The 17,272-nt window shown below is 28.6% G+C and overlaps 1 protein-coding gene across 1 annotated transcript; it reads left to right on the top strand.

Annotated features, from left to right (window-relative positions):
* Window positions 1–13,116: 13,116 nt before the first annotated feature.
* LOC129314133 (VQ motif-containing protein 25-like) lies at window positions 13,117–13,569 on the top strand. The gene has a single exon (XM_054957505.1). It carries the CDS (start codon window positions 13,117–13,119, stop codon window positions 13,567–13,569), a length of 453 nt encoding a protein of 150 aa, XP_054813480.1.
* The last annotated feature ends 3,703 nt before the right edge of the window (window positions 13,570–17,272 follow it).

Below are 17,272 nucleotides of genomic sequence, written 5' to 3'. Positions count from 1 at the left end.
TCTTGTTACTCCTATTAAATGTTGGTTAAAAAAATATATCATTAAAGCATTTGCATTTAATAAGAATAAAATTAGAAAGTTATTAGTTGCATCAATGTGAACACGGAATAATAGATTAATAGGTCAAAGTTATTGCTTTTCTCTACTTATTTTTTAAAGAGCTGTTCAAACACAACATAACTTTTTTGTTAAGAAAAATTAATCTTTTAGTCTTCCAACTTTTAAATCATTTATAACTCAGTTCCTCAGCAAGTACTCAGTTTTTCAGCTATGACTCGCCTATAACTTAGTCCCTCAACTTTTGAATCACTTACAAATTAGTCCCTTAACTTTTGTTAATTTTTTTCATGTTAACTTATATCTCACATCAGTGAGCAAGAGGAGGGTATTTTAAAATAATATATAAGCATTTTTTATCCCTCTTATTTGACAAGAAATTTTTAAAAAAAATAAAAAATAAAGACCGAGGTGAATCAAAAGTTGAGGGATTGAGTTGCAACGAGTTATAGTTGAAAGACTGAGTTACAAGTGAGTTAAAACTTAAAAGATTAAAAGATTAATTTTCCCTTATTACAAACAATTTCACACACTATAAAAAGGTCACGTGTTTATGGCGGCTTCATATCCAGTAACTCCAATATTATCTTACCATTATCTTATCAGTTCTATTATTTCAATCATGCGAAACAAAGAAAATACTACGATGGAGATTATTGCGATGATGGGCAACCTAGGTGACATGGTGGTGAAGATGGTCGTGTTCGTGGTTGTCCAAGCTTTGGTGTATCTCATTATTTCCAGCTCCTCAGACATCTTCTCCGACAATAAGCAGAAGAGATCTGACAGCTTCAAGCTTGCCCGGAGTGCAAGTATTTGCAGGATTCTCGCCGTGTTTGCTGATTTTCCGTCCGAAGGAGAACCCTCTCCTAGGTCTCTGCGAAGTGCAAAGTGCAGCACTAAATCATCAATCTCCACTGAGTAATTATATTGAAGATCAATGATATTGATTATGTGTGTTTCAGTGTTTGATTTCCCAGCAACATGGGATTATAACCTCGTTGGTTGATGTTGTAATATGCGAATCATTGGTTAATGCTAAGATTGTTTCCTTCTTTCATACTTTGCATGTAAAATATAGTTTGATCACAGTTTCAATGTCGTTATAGTTCACAACCGTCGCCAGAAATAGTTCCCTTAAATTAAATAAATGACCAGATGCATATGGGCCCAAGCCCCAACGGTAATTGGGCTATAGTTAAGAAAAAATTATTCGGTTAAAAGTTATAAAGTATATAGTTGAGATATTGTTAATCATACTCAAATATGTAATACTCAATGTATCTCTAATGATGATTAAGTGAATGACACAGAAGTTTCCCATCTTCGTTTCCGTCCCTGCTATGATATCTTGCATGGTATTGAAGCCTCATCTTCATTATGATCCTTCTTCGCTTTCTCACTATTCATCTCTGATCATCATTATCCACGGCGTCTATTCCAACCACACCGGTTTTGGCAACCACTCGTGCACAAATCGTTCTCCAACAAGCGAGTTTACGTGATACGAGTCGATAACAATTTTCTGCTATGGAAATTAACAGCAAAGTATATTTGATGGTAAAACAGCATAAACTTTATCAAATTCTTGAAGCTGCACTGCTTAGATTCCTCCTACCTCTATTCAAGACAATCAAGGTTGTAATGTCCCGAAAATCAGCGTGTTTGGAAAGTCAATTTAATCAATTTTTCCAAAAAAATTGATTTTTTCCAAAGCCGAAAGAGTAGGCTTCTGCGTTCAAGGCATTGGAACAAATTATTAAAAAAAAAAAAGCTCAAAAAAATTATAAAAAAGATACAAAATTTAATAAAAATAAAACCAAATTCTTTTATCTTCTCTTTTTTTAAAATAAAATTCAAACTTTAAATTCTTAAAAAAGTTACTAACATAAGTTCCTGTCAACTACCACCTTCCACTTAATACTTATTATAAAATTAATTCAAATAAAATATTAATTGGTAGAGAAAATAAATTTAATTTAATTTAAAATTGAGTATCATTACAAATATTGTTACAAAAGTACAAAGAGAGAGAGATTTTTGTCATTTGTTACATTGCTATATTTTTCATGTTGTCAAAATTTCAAGGCAGTACTTAACATCTTCATCAAATATAACTCATATCCATGATGTCATTAAAGATTAATTTATAATTTTTATCTTCATTAGTGATTATAAAATTAATTTTTGGTATTTAAAAATTAAATCTTTCCATTCTATTAAATTTATTTAAATTAAGATATATTGAGTTACTTATTTACATAAATTTAAATGTTAATATTAATGTAATTTAAATTTTTTAATTAATTAGATATGTAATTTAAATAATGTATTTTACTTCTTAAATAAAACATAATATTTTTAATAATATTAGATAGAAATTTATTAATAATTTAATTTTGAACAGCAATACAGTTAGAATTGATTTTAAATAAACATCCAAATATCTTCAATTTTATTAAAATTAATTTTAAAAAAATAGTATCCAAATAAATTACGTTATAATATAATCATCATGATTAAAATATATTATTTAATTAATTATTTTTATAATCTATTATATTTAACTGAAATTCAGATGAACACGTTATCCATTATGAGTTCATCGATTTTGCCAAATATTGTCAGTTTTGACACCGCTGCACAAGGGAAAATCACTGTAGAAGCATTCAAATACGCTAAAGTCCCATGAATTCATCAAATAGCTACCAGATCCCAAAGAACTTAAGGGTGAATAAGTCTAAAAATAAAATTACTAATTTGTCCTCTACCATTAAAAAGAAAATTTTGTTTGAACGCAGATCCCAGGAAACCTATGATCAGCGAGACTGAAGATTGATGCATATCCATGATTGTTGATCACGGTAGGGTAATTTTCGCTTCCCTATATCTATGATTACTGTCGTTGTCTTCATCTAAGCGACGTGGGAGTGTTCATCCGCGACTGCAGTATTTCATTGCGCGACAGAAAATAATACAGTGATTGTTGAGAGGGTAAACGATTTCTCATGCATTAATGATTTCATTATTGTTTAAGGGTAGGATAATGCTTTTTGGGTATACCTACGATCATATGATTTGCCTAGCTAATGGATATGGATTCATCTGGTACGACATTGATACGTTGAAAAATATATAATACGAATAACTTTACATGTTGTCAATAGTATATTCTTGTGTTGTCAATATGCTATCGATAGTTGTCGATGCACTGTATTGTGCAGGATGACTTGTAAGAATGCTTATACCACCGAAAAACATGTATTATGTTATGTTTTTTTCATACAGAGGACATTTTATATATTATTCTCAAGCATGTGATGCAAGCTTCTTTTGTTAAAAAATCTCTAATATAAAACAACATTGCTTCTTGTTAATAGTAGATAAATGCGTTGACATTATGCCATGTATAGTTATCAATACACTGTGTGTGGTGTTGGTTGACCTGTAAGATGGCAAGTTCTTCTGGAGAACATATATTATACTTTTTTTCATATAGGGAACATTTTCAAAATTATGACCGATGAAGTATGCAATATGTTGGGGGGGAGTGTTAGAACAAGAACAATAAAGAAACGGACAACGTATGAAGAGTTGACAAGAATGATATTATCAAATGAGTAGCACATACATGCTCTTGTTTAGCATAGCAAATGAGTGGAATACCTTATGTGCATGCATGTGCAGCAATTAACCTAGTTTATGGCAATGTGTATGATTTTGTGGATGAATGTTACAAGTTAACCGCTCAACAAAAGATATATGCCAACAACATAAGGCCGGTAGCCACACATGACTATCCATGTCTATAAGCATTGATGGTGACAAATTTATTAACCCAAACATGCTTGAAGCTACCAATGACTATAAGGCCTTCAGGTAGGCCAAAGCATAAAAGAAGGGAATCTCAAATCCAAAACAAAAGGGTTTATCATTGTGCAAGATGCCATGAGACTGGTCATACCTCCAAGACTTACAAAAATCCTAATCCATGCTAGAAAATATCAGAGACAAGTGTACTTTTTTGTTATGTATTTGGAATTTATTTTTTTATTTATTACACCTAATGTATCAGCACTTGTCAATGAAGTGATAACTTGTAATCAATGGCCAATGGCAAGTAGATTTTGCAACAAAAGAAGCTTGCATCACATGCTTAAGAATAATATATAAAATGTCCCCTATATGAAAAAAAACATAACATAATACATGTTTTTGGTGGTATAGCATTCTTATAAATCATCATGCACAATACAGTGCATCGACAACTATCGATAGCATATTGACAACACAAGAATACACTATTGACAACATATAAAGTTGTTCGTATCAGATATTTTTCAACGTATCAATGTCGTACCAGATGAATCCATACCCATTACCTATGCAAATCATATGATCGTAGGTATACCCAAAAAGCATTATCCTACCCTTAAACAATAATGAAATCATTAATGTATGAGAAATCGTTTACTCGCTCAACAATCACTGTATTTTTTTCTGTCGCGCAATGAAATACTGCAGTCGCGGATGAACACTCCCACGTCGCTTAGATGAAGACAACGACAGTAATCATAGATATGGGGAAGCGAAAATTACCCTACCGTGATCAACAATCATGTATATGCATCAATCTTCAGTCTCGCTGATCAAGGGTTTCGTGGGATCTGCGTTCAAGCAAAATTTCCTTGTTAATGGTTGAGGACAAATTAGTAATTTTATTTTTAGACTTATTCACCCTTAAGTCCCTTGGAATCTAGTAGCTATTTGATAAATTCATGGGACTTCAGCGTATTTTGAATGCTGCCACGGGACCTTAGAATGATTTTCCCGCTGCACAAATTGGGCATCGATTTATGAAGTGTTTACACCAAAAGTTTTATTTTTCATTAGAAAATCAATCTCTATATACGAATAGCATCCTCCAAAACTAAACATTAGAAAAAGAAATAGCTTTATAAAAATTTAATAATTCATCTTGTATTAATAAGTATAAAAATCATGTTTAAAATTTATTGTTTTTTTTTCTTTTACTTTTTCTAAAAACCAAATATTCATTTAAATTTTATTCAAAAGAATAACTTTCAATTGCTTGAAAACTGTTCAATTTTTAAAGAAAAAATATGCTCAAAAAAATTCATTATTTTAATCTCTACAACTTTGTATTAGTCTAAAATATTACTTTTTAAAACCTAAAAACATTAAATTACACTCTGTCTAACATAACTAACAAAACATACAATCAAAACTTTTAAAATTAATTTTTTTTCTTTTTAAAATTAAGTAATAAAACTTTTATAAGACATCCCTACTCTTTCAAATATTTCAAATTTGGGGCAAACTTTCCACCATTCATAAGTCGTTTTTTTTCCTTATAGGGTACCTTGTTTTGTTAAAAACAAAAGATAAAAAGTTTCACCCCACAAGTTGTTAAGCATATTCATTGTAACATTTTAATTTTTAAATAAATAAATAAATTATAAAATTTGGCTCTTATTGAGGATTTAAAAATAGAAATTTATATTATTTTGAGTTTTAAATTAAGAAATGAATTTGTATTTGAGGTTAATAATATGTTTAGACATTTAATTATAGATTAAAGTTGATCTGGAGCTATATAAGAGATATTTATTAGCTTAATTTAGGATATAATTTTTAAAAAATATATATAATAAGAAAGTAAATAAATAAATCAAATAATGATAATAAAATATGAAATAAAAAGGGAAGAATTTAAAAAAAAAAAAAAAAACAGAGAGAGAGCAGAAGCCGACTGGACGTTGGGACATGCATATATATATGGTATGTGTTTTTTTTTTTTTAAAAAAAAGAAATAAAGAGAAAGAGAGAGAGAAAGAGTGAAATGGAGGGGCTGTGGCTGTGGGACCCACATCTCTATTTAATATTATATCCCCTGCCCCTCCTTCGTTTACACATTCGCAGAGAGAGAGAGAGGAAATCGGCGTCTTTTTCTTCTTCTCCACTCCAGTCCGCGTCCGCCATTTTCAAGTGAATATTTTAAGTTTTCAGATTATTTGAATGCTCAAAACCACTCCTAATCCTAAAACTCTCTTCACAAAATTTATCTTATGTGATAAGAGCTTTTTAATGGTATAAATATTGAGGGTAGCAAAGTAAATTTAAGGATTAAAGCTTTCCTATAGAATGGTTATTAATATAAAGTTATAATAATTGAAAATGAGTGTTAAGGTTATTAGGCGTGTAATAAATGCTATAAATATTTTTATAAGGTTAAAATTCTAATTTAAAATTTTTTGAGTTAACATCTAAATCTATATGGTTGGGATGAATTTTTAATTATTATATATTTATTTAAATATAAATAAATATTTTTAAGGTTGCAAAATGATGATTTGAGACTTGAGGATAATTTTTAAATTTTTAATTTATTTTTGAAGGAATTTTTAAAATATAAATTAATGAAATTGTGATATTATGAGTCATTTGAAGCTTAAATATAATTTATTAGGGTATGAAAATTTTAGAAGAGAATTTTGGAAAATTAAATGAGGCTCTAGCCTTGAATTAAGTGTTAATATAGATTTTAGGCCTAAAATTTTTTAATTCTTTAAATTAGAGTTATTATTAATTTTAATATGAAATTATATATAGTATTATGAAATAATTGTGTAAATTGTATTGATAAAGTGAGTGGTGAAAGGAGAGTTCTAAGGGAAAACTTATTGTTCAAAATACAAGATAATCATTATTAATATATTGTTATGGGTGTGTGTGTGTGATTAGTTATGTGTTGTTTGTTGTTTGGAAAATTATAATTTGTTTGAAAATAAAAACTTGTATATATTTGTTTAGAATTATTGTCAAGTGGGTTAAAATTTATATATATGTATTATGATGAGATACTATTATTATGTTATATTCTCATTCGGTTGTTTAATTATACATGACTTGTCAATGTATTTTAATACATGTTAAAAATTTCTATTTGGTTAATTATTACTACATGATAAGCCCTCATTGAATCCAATAAGTGACATGTAGCTTGTAACTTGGTTCAACTCATATTTGGTTAGGTGATTTGGCATCTAGGCATGGCGAAAGGAGGATGTAAGATGTAATTATATAATTAAATATTGTTGGTTTATTTGAAAATATTATTCTGTAAAATATTTTTGGTGTGCCCACTTGACAATCACATGATTAGTTATATCTATATATATCATTGCATATTAATTTTTAGTTATTGAGACTTTTAAGTCTCATTCTCTATGGTTATTAATTTTACAAGAGCGAGTTTGACTGAGAAAGCACCAAGGGCATAAATTTTGGTGCATGAGACACTACTTTCTTATTGCCTCTTATTTTGATTTATATAATGTATACTGTGTCAACTTATGACATATATTATTTTTTAAAACATATAGTTTGTGATCTTCAATTTGACACATCTATCTGGTCAAGATGATTCTGTCTATCTCTCTTGATCTTAATTTGATTTGAATATTATGCCATGAGAATTTGGTTATCCCTCATAACCTTAGATGTAAAATATTATGCTTGACTGTGAGAATCCTATCTATCCCCTACAATTCTAATTGCTTTTTGAGATATTATTAATGTAAGTAAATTTACTTATAGGTATTAATTAGTTAGTAAATATGTGTTTATATTATGGACAAGTATATATCCTATAACCATTTTTTTTTATCAAGGACAAGTGTTGGATTATGATAAATTTACGTTGGACTTATTTGGGTATTGCTAAACAAGTATCTACTTGGAAAAATACTAGTACTTAAACAAAACTCGTTGTATATATATTGAGTTGGATGTACATTTGGATCACATAATTATAAAAAAATATGTCTTTAGAAATTGTTTAAGATTTTATCACCTTAAGTTAGGCTTATGCACTAACTTTTGATTTCAAAGCTATTTTCCTTGATTTTGAATGTGGCTTGCTTCTAAGGGATCCCCTGATGTGAATAGTTTCACATTGTCTTCCATTACGAAAAATATTACTATAACAGTATCTTAATTATCATGATAAAACTTACATATTATATTAAATCCTTTCTATCATGATAGGCCATTCGTAAAATGTTTGTTTATAAAAAAATTCTTTTCTACTATGGTAAGTTAAAAAAAAAATTTGACTATTTGTTACCATGATAGTTCTTTTTTCTCCCATGGTAAGGATTTAATGATATAAAAATGATTTATTAAACTAATAATTTACAAAAAATTTAGGTTCATAAATTTATAGTGTTACGTTCGTCATTTCTTTTAAAGTCTTATTTTCTTTTCTACAACACCATTATATTGAACTCTAGAAAACAAGGAGGAATTACTTCATAGATAACTCCCTCTTTTTCATAAATATATTTAATAAAACATATTCTCATTCTTTGTCCGATCTTACTCTCTTAGTCTTTTTATTTAATTGATTTTCAATTTGTATTTTATACAAAAGAAATTTTTCAAAAGTCCCATCTTATTTCTCAACAAACATACTTTAGTATATTTTAAAAAATAATCAATAAAAATAATGTAATACCTTTTACCACCTCTGTCCATGGTTATTTCAAATCATCCAAATTAGTGTGTACTAATGAAAGCAACTCATTTCTCTTTGAGAGAAAATGAAGTATTTTACTTTGTTTAGTTTTTGTACACACTTTGCATTTTTCAAAAATGTCATTTTTAATTTGAAAATTTAGGTTAAGGCGACGCGTTCTACTTATATAGCCTTTACTTTCATAATCTAATATAGCATGCCACAAGTTAAAAGATAGTCAATCAAAAAGACAAGCATATAATTAGAAGGTGCACTATTATTTATTTAATCAACATTTAAGATAAACAATCCCTGAGTACAATAAGTCTTTCCCACAAATACATTATTTTTTGGCATCACAATCTAATCAAATTCAAATGACACTTTAGCCCTAACTTTTCCTAGTATATATAGCAACTGAAACCAAGTTCGCTTTAACTCCAAGCACATGCAAAATATCATTTAAAGCCAAAGTCTTTCTAAATATAAGTTTTAAGATCACTTTTTCCTTTCCCTTGAATTTTGGTAGTTCAAGAATCAACAAGGTAAAGCCAATCTTCTTCTTTTATAGGATTATGGGAAGTAAACATATTCTAAAATTAACACAGATGTGCTTGGTAGTCCTAGAGTCAAGAGAATTTGAGAGACCACAGTAGCAATGATGTCACTGTTATCATCTCTCCTTGAACCAAATTTGTATTCTGCTTAGGAGGATTATCACATATTTGGCTCTCCTTTTATTGTGCTGCATTAAACACCATGATTACTGGAAGGGAAATAGTTAAATTAAAAATAATCTCTGGTTAATGTACAATAAAGCGCGGTTACTGCAAGGGAGAAATTTAAATTCGAAATGTGCAAATTGAAGGATTTCTTGGTGAGCATATTTCACAAAATTAATTTTATAATTTTGCAAAAACAAATCAAGTGAAAAGTGCCGGGTGCCACTGTACTTCATGCACGAGGTGGAAAATAAGCTATTTTCAATAGCCATTGCCCTGTACTAACTTTTTTATATGCATATAAGCTCACTTTTTCTTCAAACTCATTTGTTAACTCACTTTCTCTTTTTAGTATATATACATTAGGAGTTCTCATCAAGTAGGCAATGTGAAATTTTTTCTTTTGCCACTAACACAAAACACACAACATACACATACGTGACTAGTGTTTTTTGTGGTGTGCAACTTGCCTTGAACAATTTGAAAATTATTAAAGACATAAGTCTATTATATTTAGACTTTAATAATTAATTAGTAATTTACACATATACCTTCGAATCTAAGTTATCTCACACAAAAAATAAAGAATGGATATTGATAGAGAAGTATGTGGCAGGGCAAAAGCCAACCCACGTTTACGTATGGTTTTAAGACATTAAACCATTTAAGTTTGCACACATATCCCCAACTTGTTCTCCAAGAAACCTTGGGTGATGAGAAGTTGTCAGAAATAGAAGTGATTAATTTAATTAACACACGCATATATAATTGATGATCGAACTTATATATTTACTAAAAAATATGTAGAATGTTGAGTTAATGGGGGTTTTTTTATCAATATAAAATTTATAACAAAATGCATTATTTATAAGATTTATGAATATAGTGAACCTCATTTTTGTATACCATGTGGAATAGTACATCATACATTCATTTAGTTTATTGACCATCCTTTATTTTAATGTATTCAATATGAGATTTCTTGTTTTTTTAGTGATATACTTATAGGCTCAGCATAAAAGTACTGCCAAAATATTGCAACTTGCAAAAGTCAAGTCAATGAAAAACTTGAAAATGATTATTTTGGTATCTTTGTTTAGTTGGGTGGTTAACACTTCACAATTAGGATTACAATAAAATTTTTAAAAACTAATTAAATTAATCAACTTGTGGAGACAATTGCTGAGACAGACATGTAAACGACGATTAGGGTTTTTAATTTATCATATATATTAAAAAATTGAATCAGTTGATAAAAGAAGGTGATGTATTTTAGTAAAATTGTATATGATGACATAATCAGTAGTATTGGTCCAAATCTGAGCATTATGAGAGTTAAATGGGTCGTTGTCAACACTTTTTTTTTTTTTGGCCGATGTCCTCTCAACATGATCATATTATTTCTAATTTTAATGTCAAATTTGCTTAAATATATCTTCTTATCGGATCGATGGGTACCGAATTAAAGAAGTAATTAAACTGTGCGTTCTTAGATATCGCTTGCTTTCGGGACGAAGACCTTTTTAAAAATGTCAATATTAAAAGTTTGATTCTTTTCATGCTGAAAACATAATCATCGGTTTCTATAAAATTTTTTTTAGTGTTTTCAACCTTTAAAATTTCAATAAAATTGAGTAACGTTTGTTATTTAAATATTTACAATTTAAGTGTTGTCAGTAGTTTAAATTCTTATAAGAATTAAAAATACTAAAAAAATTATAAGAATTAAAAACAAAATTCAACAAAATTATAGGTGCTGATGATTATGTTTTTTTTATAATACTGATTAATTTATTAACATTAATCTTTCATTAAATTTAACAATAAAAAAATCATTTCACGTCTCAAAACGTCAAGTCTTGCCCTATTACCTTTCTCTTTTTAACTACTCTAGCTTTAAGAACAAGCTCTAGGGTTTTGGGATAACAAAAATCTTAACTTTGACCTGATGAAACATATTAATAATAAGGACTAGTTTATTCTTGGCGCATTCTATTATGGTTTCTATTTTTGCCACAAAACTAGATCATTACACATGAAATTTAATAACAATACATTAATTAATATATTAATATCAATATCGATGGTATATTTATATTGATCGTTGTGATCAACTTGTGATAGCAACATAAATGTTTTTTACCGGTTAAAAAATGGTCAGGCCAATTGAGAATGTTGATTGCATCGTAATTTTTCTAATTTCTAAATAAAAAGCTGTCATAATTTAATTAGTTCGTGAGTTTGAGGTATGGCGAATTACGTTTCACTCTTCTTGGTCAATGATAATCTTTGTTAGAAAATTAATTTACTACCAATGGAAGACTATTCACGCTAAGTGTGGATATTATAGAAAATATTGGATGTGCCTTCCATATCAAAAAAATGGCTCTTAGTTTTTAAACTAGAAAACTAGAGGCTTCAGCTTCAGCTATAAGCATGGCAATAAAATGATGTTCACCAAACATTTTTAAAAAAATTTAAAAAGCATGGAAAAATGAAATAACTGAATTATACTTGAAAATTGATTCAAACTTTTTTTTTTGGTAATGCCATTAAATACTGTTCGTTCATTGGATCATGGCTAGATAAATTAAAATTGGAATCAAATGTAATCTCATATGCATGGCATGTTCATCTTTTTCCTTTCTCTAAGAACATGATCGATGACATGTTGTGTTGTTGTTATAATGTGGCATGCTCATTTAGACTGTTCACGTGCATGTAGGGTCAATTTGGGCTTAACTTCAACCAAACGTCTTAACTTTGTTGTAGGTATCTAAAGTGGGATTGATCAACCTATGCCCTATAATGGAAGTAAAAATAAAAGTGAGATAATAAATATGTTTGGTATGGTAATTAAAGAGAGATAAAAGAATTATTTAAGTGAGAGGGATGTAATTAAGTTTTTATAGGAAAATGATGAAGTTGAGTTCATAATTTTTGGTAAAATTGAGTTCCCTAAAGAATTGGGTTCTCATATACCAAACAAGTAAATTTTAGAGTTCCGCTTCTTTGGTCCCTAATCTAATGTGCGAAATGAGGTCTAGTTATTGGACTAGTTGAAATTAAACATCTTGAGCTTATTTTTATTAGGATAAAATTTAATATTAAATATTTTATTCTCTTGATCCCAACTAGTTTTTTTTTATTTAATTGGCATCCTGGAAAAAAACTTGAGTATTACATCACCTTCCACCCAAATTGATTCGAATCATGGGACCATTATTATTAATTACTATCTCAAGAGTATTATGGGAATGTCTTTAATATATTTATTATTTAACGCGATTGCATATATTTTTCTTGAACTCAAGACTCCTAAACAAATTAATTTAACTTTTTCGATCAGTTGAGCAAGCACCTTTCAATTGATTTAACTAGTTATATATATTCAATAAAAAGATACTTAAATTTTTATGAATATGCACTGAAAATTTTTATACACACAGAAAATTTCTAATATATGATATAATAACATTTATATTATGATAAATTAATGATAATTATTTTTATCTAAAGTACAAAAGAGACTTCTTATATGAATAATAACCTTATTATTTTTTCTTTTCTGTTTCGTCTATACTTACCAAGTTATTATTTTATCACTTCTACATTGATTGTGAAGTTTGTAAGATATATATATATATATATATATATATATCCAACCCTAGTTTTCAAAGCTTGATTACACATTGGTTAATTAACCTCTTGTTCTCCCCATGATAAAGGTGTGTATTATTCTTTCTATAAAAATTATATTGCATAGCTAGCTTGAGCTTCCATAGAAGATACAGATCAATGACAAAGCCACACGCACTTTTTCCAAGTTCGTCGTCGTCGTCATCTAACTTAGGGATCGATCAGAGAGTAGGCTCGAACATGATCATCTCAAAACTCAAGCCAAAGATCAGAGTTATTCATGTTGATGCACCGAGAATCATACAAACCGATGCTGCGAATTTCAGAGATCTTGTTCAGAGATTGACTGGAAAACCAGAAGATGATGATGATGATGATAGAAGGAGGAGGAGGATTCCACCAAACACCAAAGATCTGACGGAAAACGAAGAAGAAGAAGACGACTTTCTGGGTCTGCGAAATATGAAAAGGATCAAGCATGAAGGCGAAGAAGAAGATCATGATGAGATATCGAGAACAAGGTCAAAGTCAAAGTCCAGGTTGAGTGGTTTCTTTGATCATGGCTTCTCAGAATTGGATGGTTTCATCGAACAGTTAAGTACTATGGACTAATTAAGGCCCTTCTTTTACTGTATTATTATCATCTTTCTGTGATCTTCTTGGTCTGTAAATATATGTTTGTATGTATATATATACAATATCTTATATCACAAATAATAATTCGTACAGTTTCTTTTTGATCCAGTGGCTGTGCTTTTGACTTTAATTGTCTCCTTTTGAAGTTAAGGTATTGTTACAATTATAAGTATATACAAGCCCATATATCGTTGATCTTAAAAGTATAAACTTCATAACAATAAATTAAAGTCATGCATCAAATTTTTTTAATCCCTCGGCCAAAATCACACGCTTGAACAAAAAAGGCTAGAGGCTCATGATTTTGGATAATATGTCTCAAATCCTCTCGTCCATGAGTGAGTGTTCCACGTAGCATTATAGAGATCATCGATTCAATAATCGAACGGCTGCTAGAGATATAAGCACAAAATACATATAAAACATCAAATCACAGCTCAATTTTTTGCGTGTGCTCTATATCCTAATACAACTATTCATATAATTACAGAAAAATGCTTAAAATGTATCCTCATATTTATTTTTGGTTAAGCATGAATTTTCAATCGTTGATGAAATCCTACAATTACAATGTGGATACTCACTAGGCAAGAGGATGGGCAACACTCATAGCTAATCCAGATTCCATAATTTTGTCCCAATATCCAAAGCTTGCATGAATTCACCTTTTGCTTGTTTATTTTTTCTTTTTACTTTTCCATTATTCCTTTATTCAAATCCTATTAGAAATTTAATATTTCTTTCTTTCTTTTTTTTTGTGAATATAAGTATACCCTTTTTTATCTTCCGGGATACTAAGGGTAGTAAACCCTATCAAATAAGCCGGGACATCTACATAAGCTGTGATTCAAACACTCAGTTATTCACTTAAGTATATAATAAGAGCTTCTACCACTCACACTTTAGTTAAAAGTTAAATATTTTTAAAAATGATAAGTAATGAAAATGGTTTTCCCTCCTTGTATTCTGTCACGAGTTTACATCGGGAGTCTCATAAGTATTGTGGGGTTTATAAGTTGAGGCTCTCCCACCCAACAGGCTAGTCTTTTGGATGAGCTTTCCTTTTGGACTTATACTCGTCACATTTGGGACTTGTGACAATATCATCCCGTCAAGAGCTGATGTCCCCGGTGGCTTCACTCCATGGCATTTTACTCGGCCTTCTGTCGGTTGAAACCCTTCGTGGATAGCCCTTTTTATGACACTAGTCTCTTAATAAAAGCACCAATTTGATGAGCATAAGTTTAAAAGAGAGCTCATCCAAAAGACTAGCTGTTGGGTGGGAGAGCCCTTCACATTAAAAAATTTCATAATATTTGTGAGGCTTCTCGATGTGGGACTCATGACATATTCCATACAAAATACGATCGATATTTAGTTTTTGCTTATAAATATAAGGAAAGATTTGAATTTCAAAATTCTCACCTCTTAACATAAGTGGAACGTGCATAGCAATGAAAGAAATTATTTAACTTTTACTCTCAATAATAATAATTTGAATAAGAGATCTGTGCTAGTATACATTGACATGAAGATAAGAAAAATATTTAGTTATACAATTGTTTCCCTCTTTATTACACAGCTTCATTCATGAAAGTAATTTTTCAAAACCATGAGGATCTCTTTGAACGAGGGAGTAAAGCTTCTCTCAGGATGCCTTAGGGATAAATTTAATCTAAACTCAATTGCAATTATGATTTTCAAAAAAAAAAAAATAATGTAATACACTGCTCTTCCTCCATTTTCATATATAAAGAGAAAATAATGATTCACACAATTTGAGAAAGTTAGTTAAGTATAATAATTATGTCAAGAATTAAAAAATTTTGATTAAATTATTTCTATAATTAATGAAACAAATTTATCTAATGAAAATAAACATTGACTGTATGAGCAGCAATTTGAAAAAAAATGTAATAAATACTTCTTAAAATTTATAATTTTGCTTATAAATAAAAAAGACACATCATAATTCCTCTTTTATTCAAAAATGGATGGAGTATATACATACATGTGAGTGTATATATACACTTTTTGATCCTCTAGTTCTATTTATAAGGGAAAGAGGAATTGTTTTGGGTCTTGTTTACAAAGCATATGATTGACTTTTTATTATAAGTTTTTCCTTTTAACTTCATTAAATATGGGTGAGAAAAAATAAGTTGTTGAAATATTTATATTTAATAGAAATAAAATTTAAAACTTTATCAAAATTTTAGAGAAAGTTAATAAATTTTAATGTTTTTCTAAATTTTAGTTAAATATGTTGAAAGTAACTTATACTCTTTTGTCCATGTTTTCTAGAAGTTTATTTTGTTCTTAAATGTAAAGGATGTTAATAATATTTTTGAGTAATGAAACAATTTGTGCTTGTGTCTTGAAAACAGAGGATATATTAATTATGTACTTTACCCTCTACCATCATAGTATTAATTTTAACATTATTAAGGGTAAAACTAAAAAATTATTGTGATTTTATAAAATTTCAATTAAATAACAAACCTTTATTATTATATAGGATTAATTTAAAATACTTCATATATTATTAAGTAGTAAACACACACTCACTTTGTCTAAATTTATAAGGTGTATGTTTTTCTTTCTGGTAAAGTTACGCATACAAATCAAGTTCATTAAAAATAGTTTATAATTTTACTTTTTTTTTTATAAATTTCTCAAAATATTTTTCGAGAAAGGAAAAAAATATGCTTCTTTTAATTCTTATTATAAGATGCTTTCTAAAAAAAAATTAGCTTTATTTAAATTAATTAACTATAAGAGATAAAATATAATGCAAATTTTAATTTTTTATTTAAATAAAAATAAAAATAAATATTAATTCTATTTTCAATTTTTATTTAAAATTAATAATATAACTATATTTTTTTTGATTTTGATGAAATACTTAATTATGTCTTACAATAAAGAACATAAAATAATATTAGCACTCCATTTCAGCCACGTGAGGTTGTAGTATTGAACTTTTGATTTGACCCACCGATACTGGAAAGGTCAGGAATAGGATGCGATGCTTAGGTGTGCCGCGCGGCGCCCGCGCCTCCAACCTAACCTTCTTTCGTTATCGCAGACATTTTAGAAATTTAATTGCAATTGCAATTTCAAATCCGAAACATCAGCTGTCTTTGTATTCATCATTCCACAGTTAAAACCAACATTCAAATCAATAACATAGTACTTAACTAATTAAATAAAAATTAACTACATGTAACCAATAACACTTGAGTTTAGTGAAAAAAACTAGTTTCTCAAATCAGGAAAAATTTTCAATAAGGTAAGATTAAATATTCATCTTTATATACTTACTTAATGTTCTTTTATTAAATTAAATTAAGACAAATGAATTTTAATATATTAATAATATTAATAACATGATTATTTATTGAGTAAATAATTTATAATAGATTTACATATTTTGATTTAATTGAAAATAAATATATTAAATATATAAAACTAAGTATTTAAGTTTTTCCAAACAAATATCAGTAATAATTGACTTGCTGATCAAAATCATTGTATGAATGCTAATTACATAGGATTTTAATTACTACTAAAATTGGATGCAAACATATTTTGCCTCCTAATTTATCCTAATTAATTTTTTTTTTTTGCATTCCGACAAGAATTGTGTCGTGTCCTCAGCCTTATATAGAACATAACA

Source organism: Prosopis cineraria, unplaced genomic scaffold (assembly GCF_029017545.1).
Source record: "Prosopis cineraria cultivar Desert tree isolate PC_DT_omini unplaced genomic scaffold, ASM2901754v1 PC6, whole genome shotgun sequence".
Taxonomy (NCBI): domain Eukaryota; kingdom Viridiplantae; phylum Streptophyta; class Magnoliopsida; order Fabales; family Fabaceae; genus Prosopis; species Prosopis cineraria.
This window is presented reverse-complemented; position numbering and strand designations above follow the sequence as displayed.